Below are 13,323 nucleotides of genomic sequence, written 5' to 3'. Positions count from 1 at the left end.
TAAAACTTAAGGATATTTTTAAAATTTTTATCAAACTTTAGGGACAAAAAGTATACTTTACCCAATAAATAAATAAGATAGAGAAAATAGATATAAAATAAAGAAGCGTAAACAGATAACTTCAATATTAATATTCATTAATATAATTATCTCAATATAATAAAGATGGTTTATATATATATATTTACTAATATATGTAACAACTTATTTGTAAAAAAAAAAGGAGAAAAAATATAAGAAGAATAAGAGAGTAATTTTATTATTACTATTGTCTATTATTAATAGAGGCTTAACCTCCCATTTATACACATACAAAATGTTATATTTTCAACCTTATTAAATTCATTCACATAATCAACCTTATCACAACAGAAAGAACCCTTCTCAGCCTGAGCTATTAACTTTACAATGATATTAAAAAGACAATAATTTAAATTATCATATTTAATTTAATATTTATAATTTCATATATATAATATTTATAATGATATATTTATTACATTTAATGTTACCTATTTATTACAGCAGTAATTAATAAATACAAAATATAGTAATTTTAGACAGATTTTCGTTGTCTTCCAACAATTTTGTAACTTTATTAGTATAAATCATTTCGATCATTTTTGTTACCCTTATATTTTAGGCCAAACTGATTCTCACACAAGATATTACAATATAAAAATTGATTCCATGTTGTTCCATTATAAGAAAATAATGCTTTTATAACAATATTCCACCTATTGTCCATCCTTCTGTCCAAAACTAGCCTCTGTCAAAAGGAAACCTATTTACAAAAGGAAAAGAAAAAATTACACGTCATGAAAACTATATATTTTGTGTTGCTAATATTTAATAAAAAATATTATATGGACCACCTTTGTGTACACAGTACAGCTCTTTTGTATATTATCAAATTTTTGTGTTAAAAAGTAATTGATAAAAAAGTAAAGGTAAAAATTTGTCTTTTATAACATGAAAAGAAAGTATACAAAAGCAGTGACAAGTACAAACATTGTTTCTCAATTCTCATAATCTGGAGTGACTTCAGAGTAAACCCTACTAGTAAAAGTTTATAAAGTACGCGTTCAAACTCTCAGTACAGAAAGTACCATAATAATAATAATAATAATAATAATAATAATAATAATAATAATAATAATCATAAACGAGGGATCTGATTACACCAGAGGTTGGAGTGGTGTTTGTGTTTTGCAGAAACATAAGCATCTCGTTTTGTGCTTTATAAATCAAACATATCATTTGTTTGTATTTGTAGCTTAGGAAAGTTAAGGGCAGTCAAAAGTAACTTATATTTATAAAAATTAAAAAATCTAATATAATATCATATATTAATAATTTAGATTTATCTTTAATTAAATTGATGTCAAATTCCATTGACGATAAAAATTGCCCTCTATTTATGTGTATTATAGTTATTTTAAATTCACCAAATACAATTGTTGTTATTTGTGTTTACTGAAAACCACCGACTCCACCTAGTGGGACAAAGTGTTGTTGTTACTAAAAACCATTTTACATTTGATTTGCAAAAAACAGATGCTACAACTTTTAAAAAGCTATTTTTTCAAAAGTCAATTTTGATAAGCTATCTGCGAAAAGTAAGTTTTACTAAACAAGCCTAAATTAAATTAGCTTATGTCGTCAAATAACTCTGTATGCATGATGAATTTTATAAATGTGACTATTAACTTGATAATCAAGCTAACCAAATTTCGGAAAATTTAATATCAATAGTTATACTACATATATTACTTAAAATGATCATTTAAAAAGATATTCCCTCCCCCCCCCCCCTTCCCCTTCTTTTTTTTATAAAAAAAAAAAAAAAAAGAGAGAGAGAACTTTTCAAGTAACTCTTTAGAGAACACATTATACCAGAACTCGTAACATAAATGGCAGAGTTCTCAGTGTAAATCAGCATAGCATACAATGAAAAGCTCACTTACCTGATGTAGTTTTTAATCCTCGGGGGGAACAAGAAATTAGCCACATCTGGAGCGGACAAGAACTCGCGAACCATTATCTTGAAGCAATGAAGAGGTGGTGTATTCCACAATACGAGTCTTACATTTATAATGAACTCAAATACAAAGTGCGCCCATGTCGGGTGTCACCGAATCATAGTCACCAGACACATCCGCTTTTGACGAAACCCCTTTCTTTCCCTGCTTGCTGTCTCTTTTGCTCCTTCTTGATTCGGCTGCTTGGTTACTGAGACAACAATTGAAGTTTTTGTACCACATTATACTCATCTGCTATGCATAACTCATGTTGATCGCATTCTTATAGCAGTAAAAAATCAAAAACCATATCAACAAATTTAAATTCAAGGAACATCACATGAGCACCCTAAATAAAAATTTCTAAGCACACTGCAGACATGATCGAAATTTTGAAACAGAAACAGGAGCACAAGAAAAGGGAGAAAAAAAGATACATACACCACAAACCGTGCAGATTGTCTAGCCAAGGTTGTTCCACAACAAGCTTTGTATTTCTTTTTTGAACCACATGGGCACATTTTGTTTCTAGAAATCTTCTGCTGTTAACATTCAGAAAGAAGTGGCAACAAGATTGTCAAAAGAGATCAAAGAATAAGAGACACAAGCACAGCGCATGCAGACACACTGACAGAGAAAGTAGACAAAGAATACCGTGTCGTTTTGTTGACATGTGCTACGTTCATTGGTCTTCCTGGAGCTTTTACTTGATTCAGCATTTATGCTGTTCTCTACTATATTTTCTTTTTGTTGTTCACTATTCTCATTTTTATCATGACCTGTATATGTTTTGAATTTGGGGCAAGAATTAGCACAAAGTCAAAAGTGTTGTTCTTTTCTACTAATTGAACTGTTTAAACTAAATAGCAATGAATAAACACAAAGATGCATTAACTCTACCAGCATAAGTTTTAGAGATAAAAGAAAAATCTAAACGGGAAAATTTGTACGTTTGTCCTCGGTTATAGAAAAGGTGAAGCGGTTATAGAAAAGGTGAAGCGCATGGACTAGGCATTACCATAGGCATCAGCCTGAATAGGAGAGGAATCACACTTTGTAGACCACTCTTCTTCTCCTTGTTCTGCAATTAGGAACTCTATTGCAGCATCGATGTCTCCGTTTACCTGCTCTAGAATCTGGTACAAGGAAGACATACCCTAAATATATGCCAAATAGTAATTTTCCAGGGAAGATAACAACTTGAAAGAGATCAGGCTGAACCAACATATTATTAAGGGCTGGCAACATTAACCCTATCCGCAGATATCCAACCCGACCCAACCCATTCAGGTAGGGTAGGGTTGAATTTTAGAAAAATTTTAAGCCCGCGGGTAGGGTTCGGGTGGAATCTAAACCCTATCCTACTCTACCCATTGCCAGTTCTAATTATTTATGTCATACATGGAGCATACAAACATGCTATCTCACCTGTTCCACTCTTTCAGTGTTTTCGCATCCGCTTCCAGCCATAACCAACTTTATAGAACCTGGCTGAAATGATTCCCTGCCAGCTTGCGCATGGGCTTTGTTAGCCGTAACTTTTGCTTGATGTGATGTCGCTGAAAGATCAGCATCAGCCTTAAACAAACTAGAATTAATCAGGCAATAGCTACTATTAATATTAATTTGAGAGTCAGGTAACAGAATTCCAATAAGAACCTTAATTACAATTGACCTTGCAGGCCCATCACAAGGATCATCCTTCAACCTCACACTATTATAATGCTCCCCATCATGATAAGACCTGGAAAAACAATCATATAGAATAAAATCATCAATGTTCATGAAGAAAGACAACAAAATTATTTTGAACTAGTTCCTATAGAAGCAATAGGCACAATTTAAATTTTAATTACATGGCAAATATGTATATATAGTGCACAGGACAATGTCGCAAGAGGCATTCTTCCCATAACAATAAATGACATGATCTACTTAATATGAAATCATTAGTTACTAAATACTCCAGCTACATATCAATAAGATCTATAAAAACAAACTAATACATAAAAGGATCCAAACCCATTGCAACACCCACCATGCATACACACACGATTCTAATGTCTTGGAGATACTAATCAAACACCAGAAGCATTTGTCTCAAATCATGAAATGAAGATGCTGGAAGCAAATTGAGGATATGAAGAATTTATTGCTTGTCTACGTCATAGATTTAGCACACCAAAAAGATTATTATAATGCTCTTAGTATCCAGCAATAAAGACAAGACAGTATAAGTTCAAAAGATAACCACAAACTCTATAGTACTTACAAATGGATCATACGAGCTCGACAATCATCAAAATTTCTTACGTACCAACGAGGTGACATGTTCTGCATACAACAACCACTAAGGATGAGAATTTCAATAAGTGAAGTCTAGACCATCTGCAGAAATTGGTGTTTTCAATCTTTACAGAATTAAGTCTAGTTTAGACACATGAAAATATAAGAAAGGTGTAAAGGAAGAAATATAATCTAATGTGAAAACATATAATTAAGGTAAAGACTATATTACCTTTCTAACCAAAATATAATCTAATGTGAAAATATATAACTAGTAATTAGTTGGATTATTTTGGTTACATTACCTTTCTTACCAAAATATAATTGCGGTAAGGGTTAGAAATATAATCTAACCAAAATAAAAGTAAATATAATTGAAAGTAGTCCCCAGTCTTCATCGAGGTAAAGGTATGAAAAATCCAACCAATTACCAACTTCATTCCAAGTTCACAACATTAGAATACAAAGATAATGAAACAATTATTTAGTTTACAACGATATTACTTACCCGGTGAATGCATATATTACTATGTAACACAAGAGAAGCTGCCTGCAATTCCATATGTCCAGCCCATGTACCATCATTTTCCATCGTCTGGCAATATTCATCAAAGGGGACTTCATCTTCAATAAAGGGCTCAAACATTTCCCGATTGTCCTGTTAAATACAGCTTCAAAATGAGATTATGTTAAAGGGTTTCAATGTACAAACTAAAAGACAAACTAACAGACATACACACACAAATATATATACAAGATGTCACTCAGTTTGCAAGAATCTGATAAAGCTAATAACCTTAATATTTATGTAAAGTCACAAACATAAACTATAAGATTGATGGAAAACAAATTGACAAATTCTGTGTGGGAAATAAGCAATCGTAATAATCAACAAGAACAATAATCAAGCATTATCCCAAGGAATGATATGCGAAAAGGATCAAATGATCAAAAAGTGAAAAGATTAATAAAGAAACTCCATCAGATCTATGATCCTTACTGGAGCTTTTACAAGCCTTATTCAAACAAATTAAGCCACTTAAGGATAGAGTCTAAACACTTTTCTACAACAGATGCTACAAGCCTAGAACAACTTTCTCTCTAATACCATCGTATGCAGTGTGTTCATTGACATGTTTCTACAACAGGTTCTGATTCCATAATCTTTCAAATACTCCTACCAATTTTCTAAATTGATATTACTAGTGTGTACAGATTAGCTGATAAGCCCTTCCCCTTTTGTAAGAAACAATTGCATGTTCCACGTGGATAAAAATCGTTGCATAAGTGCATAAACTTGAAGCTCAGATTAATGATGTTAAAGAATTACACGAAGGATATAAAAAGAAAAAGGGGTAAAGTACTAAATTGGTCCCTTACGTTTGGGCGTAATCCTGTTTTGGTCCTTAAGGTTTAAAGTATCCTATCTAAATCCAAAAAAGTTTCATTTAGCTTCAATGTAGTCTCACTGTGAGGTCAAAGTTAAATAATTAACAACATGTCCTACATGACAGCAGTACAAGAACAAGGTCGATAATTTGGAGAATAAGTACAAACTCCAGAGACACAAAATCAATCGTAGATACATCAATATATTTATTTATCATTTTTCTTACAATTTAAATGAAATATTTCTATAGAACTAAGGAGAATGATAAATAAATGTATTGATGCATCCATGGTTGATTGTGTCTTTAGAGCTTGTACTTGTTCTCCAGATTATCGACCTTGTTCTTGTACTGCTGTCATGTAGGACATTTCGTTAATTATTTAACTTTGACCTTACGGTGGGATTATATTGAGGCTAAATGAAACTTTTTTTGATTCAAATAGGACACTTTAAATCTTAAGGACCAAAACAGAATTACACCCAAACGTAGAGGACCAATTTAATACTTTACCCAAAGAAAAAGTGTTTCCAAAAACACCATACCATTATGTGTTTCACCACCATGCTGCGATACTTTTGATGTCCCTCTTCATTACCTTCCAACTGATCAGCAAGGGCTCTGCACAAGAATAGAAGAGTGAAAAGGTTAAAACTAATAATATACTCGGACATAATTGATTCATCTGATTGCAAACACCAATTGCCACTAGACTACCTATCAACAAACAAAAAGAAGTGGAAGGGGCTTTCCAAGTAGGGGTTGGTAACTGGGAAGGATCTTCTTAGAACTGTGGGCCTTATTCCCACCCAAAAGTCAACTCAAGGGAGAAAGATCACCTTTATAATGATAAAAGCTCTCTAAGCCCTTTTCGTGCATAGCCAATGGGGGATGAACTAAAGCACCCACAAACGCAGGGTTATATATTTTGAAGTAGTTCACAGAACTGTGCTTCTCCAAGTAGTCCAATATAAATAATGATACCATCTTAACATTTTCGTGTAATTTCACCCAAAGAACTAGCTCAAGGGAAAGAATTGCCCCAGTGATGATACCCTTCAAGCATTGTGGAATTCAATAAAGCTAAGAGCACTAGAGCAGATAATGCCAAAATCTCATAGGCTTAACCTAACCTCAGATTTAGCATAAGAACAATGAGGGTGGTATTATATTATTTTCTGTACTAGTACCATCTCCAGTTTATTTGATTTCTCACTTTAAGAGATATGCAGAAGAGCAAAGAAACTCAAAATCAAGGCTTATTTATAAAGATTTTTTACTAAAATACTCTTATATAATTTTTAACATCTAATTAGTTCATCCTATTAAGCTCACATTCCTTAGTCAATAACGTGCTTAAAACCATATGATGCGCAAAATTAGAAAACTAATAATAACTTTTTCTTTAATATAAGAGAATCACAGATAAAATCAACTAAGAAGGCTGACCTGAAGAAACAATTACCATCTGCTGTTATGTCAACAATGCGCAGGCCCAGTGCATCCAACTGACTCCGAAATTGTGAAGTATCAGCTGGTTTCCCGGGCTTCTTATTCTGTTAAAAAAAAATGGCAGCACATTGATTCTTAGAAGCATTATGAAATCATAATTGGATTATTTACTTAAACAAGTTAATTGAGGAGGTTACTTAATCAAAAGAACAAAGCATCCATGCGCGCGCGCACAAACATTCTCATCATAACATCGTATGCTTAACCTTCGAAAGTCATTAAGCACCGAAAGATTTGACACATCTTGACAAATACAAACTTGACACTATGGATGTGCTTGTTTTAACTTTCTCTGACAAAACTTTTTCACATATTTGTATAAATTTAGAAAATAACCAGAATGTAAAAAAAATAAAAATCAGTTTTTGAGCTTTTTCCTTCTTTTTGGATTTTGGTAAAAGCTAAACAGGGTAGCTTCTAACTAAAATCAGTTTTCAACATTCTTACAAATTTATTAAAAAAAATTCAAGTTGTAAAATCACTATTTTGAAAATCAGAAACAAATGCACCCCTATATCAGTGGCCAACTATCATAAGTGAATATAGATGTCATCTCAGCATCTTTATGTGAATTTCATCTAATCTTATCTAATTATATTACAAAAAATAGAACATAGATAACCACTGATTACAAGTACTCTAAAATCTAAAAAATTATTCAGTACACTTACACACACTCTAGGAAGCACAAGTTTCATAAGCTAGTCACTTTAAGCAACAGTGCAACTCACCGCTAAACTAAACCCAAAACGAATAAGGAAAACAAATAATAATAATAATAATAATAATAATAATAAATTAACAAAAAGAAAATCCAAAAACAAATTGATTAATGTGCATAACTTGTAGTTAAGGTTGATGCAGCAAACGCACGAAAGAAGAACGAAGAATCAAAAAATTTATAGAAGTTGAGGAAGGTGATGGCGGTTACTTGCGGGTGGTGTTGTTTCTTGTGGGATATCTTCCTCTGTTGTTTTGGCTTAACCATATCCTCTCCTCGTACAGAATCGAAAAACCAGAAATTGCTTGGGATGCCGGTGCGAGTACGAACAAGACCCAACCCTGGAACCAGTAATAAAGCAATGTGTACAAAATATTGTTATGGGGCTTTTGGTTTTGTAAATGGTATGGGTTGGGTCCTTTGTTACCAGTTCAATGTTTTATATTAGAGAAAGTATTGGGAACTAAAACTAGTTGTGTACCATGTGTATAATGTGTACAATGTATTAAAAAAAATTATAATAAAAAATTAGATGATTAATTAATTATTTAATTTTAAATTTTAAAATTTGAAAAATTAGGATTAGTATTTAAATTCATTCACACTATGTACGAATATTTTTAATCTTATCGTAACTTTCAATATACGTTCAAAACTCATCACTGAATTTCTCGTCGGCCGACGCCGCCGCATCACACCCTCCTCACCTTCATCGGTCAGCCCGATGCGCCTCGCCCTCCGACGCTCAGCCTAACGCTGCCGCTTTTTCGCGTGCCTCTCTTCCGAACCGGCTTCGCTTTCCCCCATTCCTTCAAGCCTTTTCTCGCCGATGATACTACCATGCTCTTTTTCTTCAGATCCAAGCATGGTTAGCTTCTTTCAGATTTGGGCCCTATGCTTCACAACAGTGCCGCTTTCGTCATGCCTAGTCCTTCAAAACTATGTTTCTTCTTCTTCTATTTTAATGGTCAATTTAGAATGGTCATTTAGTAGGTATGTTGATAGTTATTTTAATTTTTATATAGATGATTATTTTGATTGGATTGGGTTTAATTATATATAATTAAAATATGTTAGATGTTCAGTCACAAAAAAATATATGTTAGATGTTCAATTCATTAGGTATGCGGATGATTATATCCTTAAGTGGATGATTATTTTTACTAAGGGTGAGTGGCATGTGGCAAGCCAAGTAACGACAGTGAAATGGGATGATTATTGATGAAGGTTGGGTGGCCACCGGTTGAAAAAGAAGAGAGTATTTGAGTAAAATACTTTAGTAAATTAGGATTTTAGATGGTTATTTTTTTAAAATAACTAATTGAATTTTTTAAAAATTTAAAATTTAAAATTAAAAAATTTAAAATTTAAAATTTAATATAAAATAATTGAATGAAAGTTTTTAAATTTATTATTTATTTTTATTTGACTAAATAACCAATCCATTGTACATATTATCAAGATTCCTTATTGATTCCGTAGCAAATTTATAAAAGATAATAACATCAAATGGGTTGAGCAAGATTGGATTTAACATTTAAAAAACATTTTTTTGTAATGAAATAAATTAATTAATTATTTTCCAATAGAGTAAATACACAAATATCGTCTTCCTATATTTACATATATAGAGTAAATATTCTTTCAATCCTTAACCATTTCTTTGATGTCTAAACAAAAGATAAAACTAAAATAAACTTAGTCTAAATCAAAACTCATAACTTGTTGAAAAATAACACTACGTTCTAACCTAATCATATGATTAGGATTATTCCTTGTTTAATATTTAGTTATTCAGTCCGTCATTTTATTTGTTTTTTTAGCTTTAGAATCAACTTGAACATACCAAGATTTAGACAAAAGTTTTTAAATTTTGTGAACTAAATCAACAACTTCATACATATACCTACCACTAGAGTTATGCAAAAGGTGTAAGACGTCTAAACAATCCGTTTCACACAATGTTTTTTAAACCGCAGTTTTAAACTAAATCTCCTCTAAACTATAAAAAGCTCACATCTGATGATAGACCAGAGAAGAGAACTATTGGAGCAGCCCGAGATCCAACTCCTATTAGAATCTCTAATAATATAGTCAAAACCAGTCACAATTAACTTTAAAGTTGTTACCTACAGGAGGTTCCAATACCATTGATCCTTGAAGGTGCTGAATGAAAAATATCGGTGTATATAAAATCTCTGGTCCATGACAGTGCTTCTAATGAGGGCAACCACCTTGTGATTCATTCAATGATTCTCAATATTAAAAACATCATTACATCTGTGTCTCTACAACCACCACACTTCGATCCCAAAAAGAACTTTATTACCAGGCACGACCTTTCTCACGCCTCAATGGAAGTGCCTTCAAACAAGTCAATAAAGCGAGTGTCTAACATTTGACAAAGACTCTTGGATTTAACATAATTCCGCAAATAATGTTCGACTATCTTTGGAGCAGCATTGCATCTCTGGCATAAATTTAAACTAGCTAGATACCTCCTGAAATGGAAAGTTTCCGTCGGGAGAACGTTATGAAGCCCAAGCCACATAGTGAATTTGATCTTCTCCAAAAGATTTAAATGCCACAGCCAACTCCAATCACTATTACCATTCCAATTCAGTTTATGCTTCAACAACCAACTATGGCCCTCTCTTGTACTGTATCCTTTTGTCCTTGCAGACTACCAACTCTATCCTATATCCAGGTTAGCCGAATTTAGATTGGTAAGACCGAAAATAAATTACTTAACTACAAGAGGAATTGTCGTAGCAAGCATATCCACGATTAAGATTTATCATGCCACAAATCAGTCACTATAAATTCCGATTTAGATATATGAATATAAAAAATAAGATTACAAAATCTTTCAAACGAAATCCACTCATTATATCACAAAAATTACTGCACACCCCTACATTCTACCTAAATTCATTCTTAAGTCCTTAACCATTTACTCAAAAAATAAAATATTTTTTAATTATTTTAAAATATTATATTGGTTCTCATTCATCAAAATTATTGATCAAATTACTCTTTTTAATTGGTTGTCAAACAACAACTTACTAACATGTCAGGTCTAAGTGCCCATAGAAATAATTTAGTCAAAATAAGGACTAATAAGCTTCTAATTACTTTAAAAAATTAAAGAATAATAAGTCTTCCAAAATAATTAAAATATCTTTTTCTTTAATTTCTGCCTTGAGCTCCTTCTTCTTCCTCTTTCTTTTATTATTTTCCATCAAACCCAATAGAAAAAAAAATCAAAATCTAAACCCTAAACCAATTCCAATTCCAATTCCAATTCCACTACCATATGTTCTGTTTCCACTTCACATATCACAGTATCACACCTCTGTCTGCTTGGTTTTCACACCATGGTCCAAGAATCATGTTTATAAATTTTCTGAGATAGTTTGTTAATTAATTATACATTTTGAGATGTTTGTACATTAAATATGCCTTTTCATGTCTTGTTCATTGGTAGTTTGCAATAAATTATTTGAATAAATATTTTTTACTATTTCAAAAAATAAACAAATCATATGAATCAATAAAATTTTTAAATTGTATTTATTATTTATTAATCATCAAAATTCAATCTAAGAGCATTTCTAACAAAATATTTTGAGTATCATTTTTTATATTTTTAATAAATTAATTAATTTAAAATTAAAATTTATATTAAAATTAATTGATGAAATAAAATTGATATTATTTTAGAAATATAATATTATTTTGATGGAAAACTAATAAAATTTTGCTATTTGTATAATTATGTGAAAAATTAAAAATAATATAAAATTCTAACTAAATTAAGCGTAAATATTAAAAGAAAAAAATTTTATTTTTAATTTTAAATCATTATTTATGACATATGATCCCATAAATATTTATATATTATTTTATAAAATTCAAAATAAAATTAAAATTAAATATAATATTAGAGATGCTCTAAAATATAAAATTAACAACCCTCTACCTATCTAAAATGAATATGTTTATCCATTGTATATCATTATAATACAAACTGAAAAATTTAGAATAATGATTAAGTTATCTTTATGTGATTTTAAAGTCATGGATTTAAGTCATAAAAATCGCTAATTCGCTATTGATATAATTATCATGTTAAAAAAGTACGTAATTAAATTTTTTGGATGTGGCTGTTCTTTAGATCCAATATCAATGCAAAATGTTTTATATATCGAAGTGTCTTTTTTTTCTATCATTATAATACGAGAATAAATTTTTTCATTTTTTTTTCTAAAATAGTATTATTAAGTGTGATCTTTTATTATATATATTTTAAATAGGACTAAAAAAATATATTAAAAATATTATATAATAAAAAATCAAACTTAACAGCACCATTTAAGAGAAAAATAAATAAATTAAAAGGAAACATTATCCTACATTCCTTAGTCTGCCAAAACTAGCTAAGAGAGTGGAACAAAATCGAGCAAAGCCTTTTATTCGGTGTAGGTGGGATCCTAAAACCATCAACCACCGAATTTGAGGCAGAAAAACGGGACCACAAGTCAAAACTTTGTTAATCAATTACTGTCATCCAAGTCGGCATCATTTGATTAATTAAAGGCTAAGATAGAGTTGAGCAAAAGATGGCCAGAGTAAAGGCCATGGATTAAGTCGTAACTAATTAAAGTGAAGCAATGCATGTTGATCTACTATTTGTAGTTTGTACTCGTTTATGAAGGACAGACACTTCGCTGAGTTATTGTATTCGTGTGTAACATATTTTTAACACGATATTTATTGATATTCATTCGACATACGTATGTTATGTCTAACTGTGTCTTAATAAAAAATAAAATTTTTTTTCCAGACACATTTAGACACACCTAAATACTATCACGTATCAGCATGTCCAGTCTTATTCTTAATATATATTCTTGAAATAAATTTAAATATAATATATATTATTATTTATTAAAATAAAAAAATTATTTTAAATACTTCATATAATTAAAATAAGATATTAAAAATAATTAAAAAATTAATTTATATTTTAATATCAATAAAATATTAAAATATCATTATAATTTATTCAAAAAATACTTTATATTTTATATATATACGTGTCTCCATATCTTATAAGATTTTAAAATTCACGTATCAATGTATTCCATATCGTGTTATATCCCATAAACATATCAGTGTCCATACATCATAGATACTAATTATTAATCCTTAAAAGGAAAGACACACTCCTTGTTTGCTTTATTGTGGCTGCTGCTTGCTAATCTCACTAGGACTGCACATGGATCGGATAATATCCGCATATCCACGGTAATTATCCGCATTCGATTCGAATTTTGCGGATATTATCCGATCCGCAGAGCCATCGGATCGGATCCGCACTATGGTCGGATCG

General features: G+C 30.8%; 1 protein-coding gene across 3 annotated transcripts; it reads right to left on the bottom strand.

Annotated features, from left to right (window-relative positions):
* Positions 1-443: 443 nt before the first annotated feature.
* LOC112720509 (OVARIAN TUMOR DOMAIN-containing deubiquitinating enzyme 7) lies at positions 444-8,388 on the bottom strand. Of its 3 annotated transcripts, none has more exons than XM_025771473.3 (12): positions 8,139-8,388; positions 7,145-7,251; positions 6,241-6,316; positions 4,816-4,965; positions 4,294-4,355; positions 3,681-3,765; positions 3,450-3,599; positions 3,040-3,157; positions 2,676-2,800; positions 2,463-2,563; positions 1,968-2,232; positions 444-784 (listed from the first exon to the last, which is right to left on the bottom strand). In XM_025771473.3, the coding sequence occupies exons 1-11, from the start codon at positions 8,193-8,195 to the stop codon at positions 2,103-2,105; spliced, it is 1,161 nt and encodes a 386-aa protein (XP_025627258.1). In that variant the 5' UTR covers positions 8,196-8,388; the 3' UTR covers positions 444-784; positions 1,968-2,102. The 3 variants fall into 3 exon arrangements, with proteins under 3 accessions (XP_025627258.1, XP_072062681.1, XP_072062682.1); XM_072206580.1 differs by having other exon boundaries at positions 2,463-2,560; XM_072206581.1 differs by having other exon boundaries at positions 7,161-7,251; positions 8,139-8,293.
* Between the last annotated feature and the right edge of the window lie 4,935 nt (positions 8,389-13,323).

This window comes from Arachis hypogaea, chromosome 11 (genome assembly GCF_003086295.3).
Source record: "Arachis hypogaea cultivar Tifrunner chromosome 11, arahy.Tifrunner.gnm2.J5K5, whole genome shotgun sequence".
NCBI lineage: Eukaryota > Viridiplantae > Streptophyta > Magnoliopsida > Fabales > Fabaceae > Arachis > Arachis hypogaea.
Note: the sequence above shows the minus strand (reverse complement) of the source record. Positions and strands in the feature narration are given on the sequence as shown.

Bases quoted from the DNA above. Each gene is read 5' to 3' on its own strand.
- LOC112720509 (XM_025771473.3), bottom strand. From the start codon at position 8,195: ATGGTTAAGCCAAAACAACAGAGGAAGATATCCCACAAGAAACAACAC. The intron at 3,158-3,449 runs GTGAGATAGCAT...TCCTTGTACCAG, and splicing joins ACACTGAAAGAGTGGAACAG to ATTCTAGAGCAGGTAAACGG. The intron at 2,801-3,039 runs GTAATGCCTAGT...AAACATATACAG, and splicing joins TATTCAGGCTGATGCCTATG to GTCATGATAAAAATGAGAAT.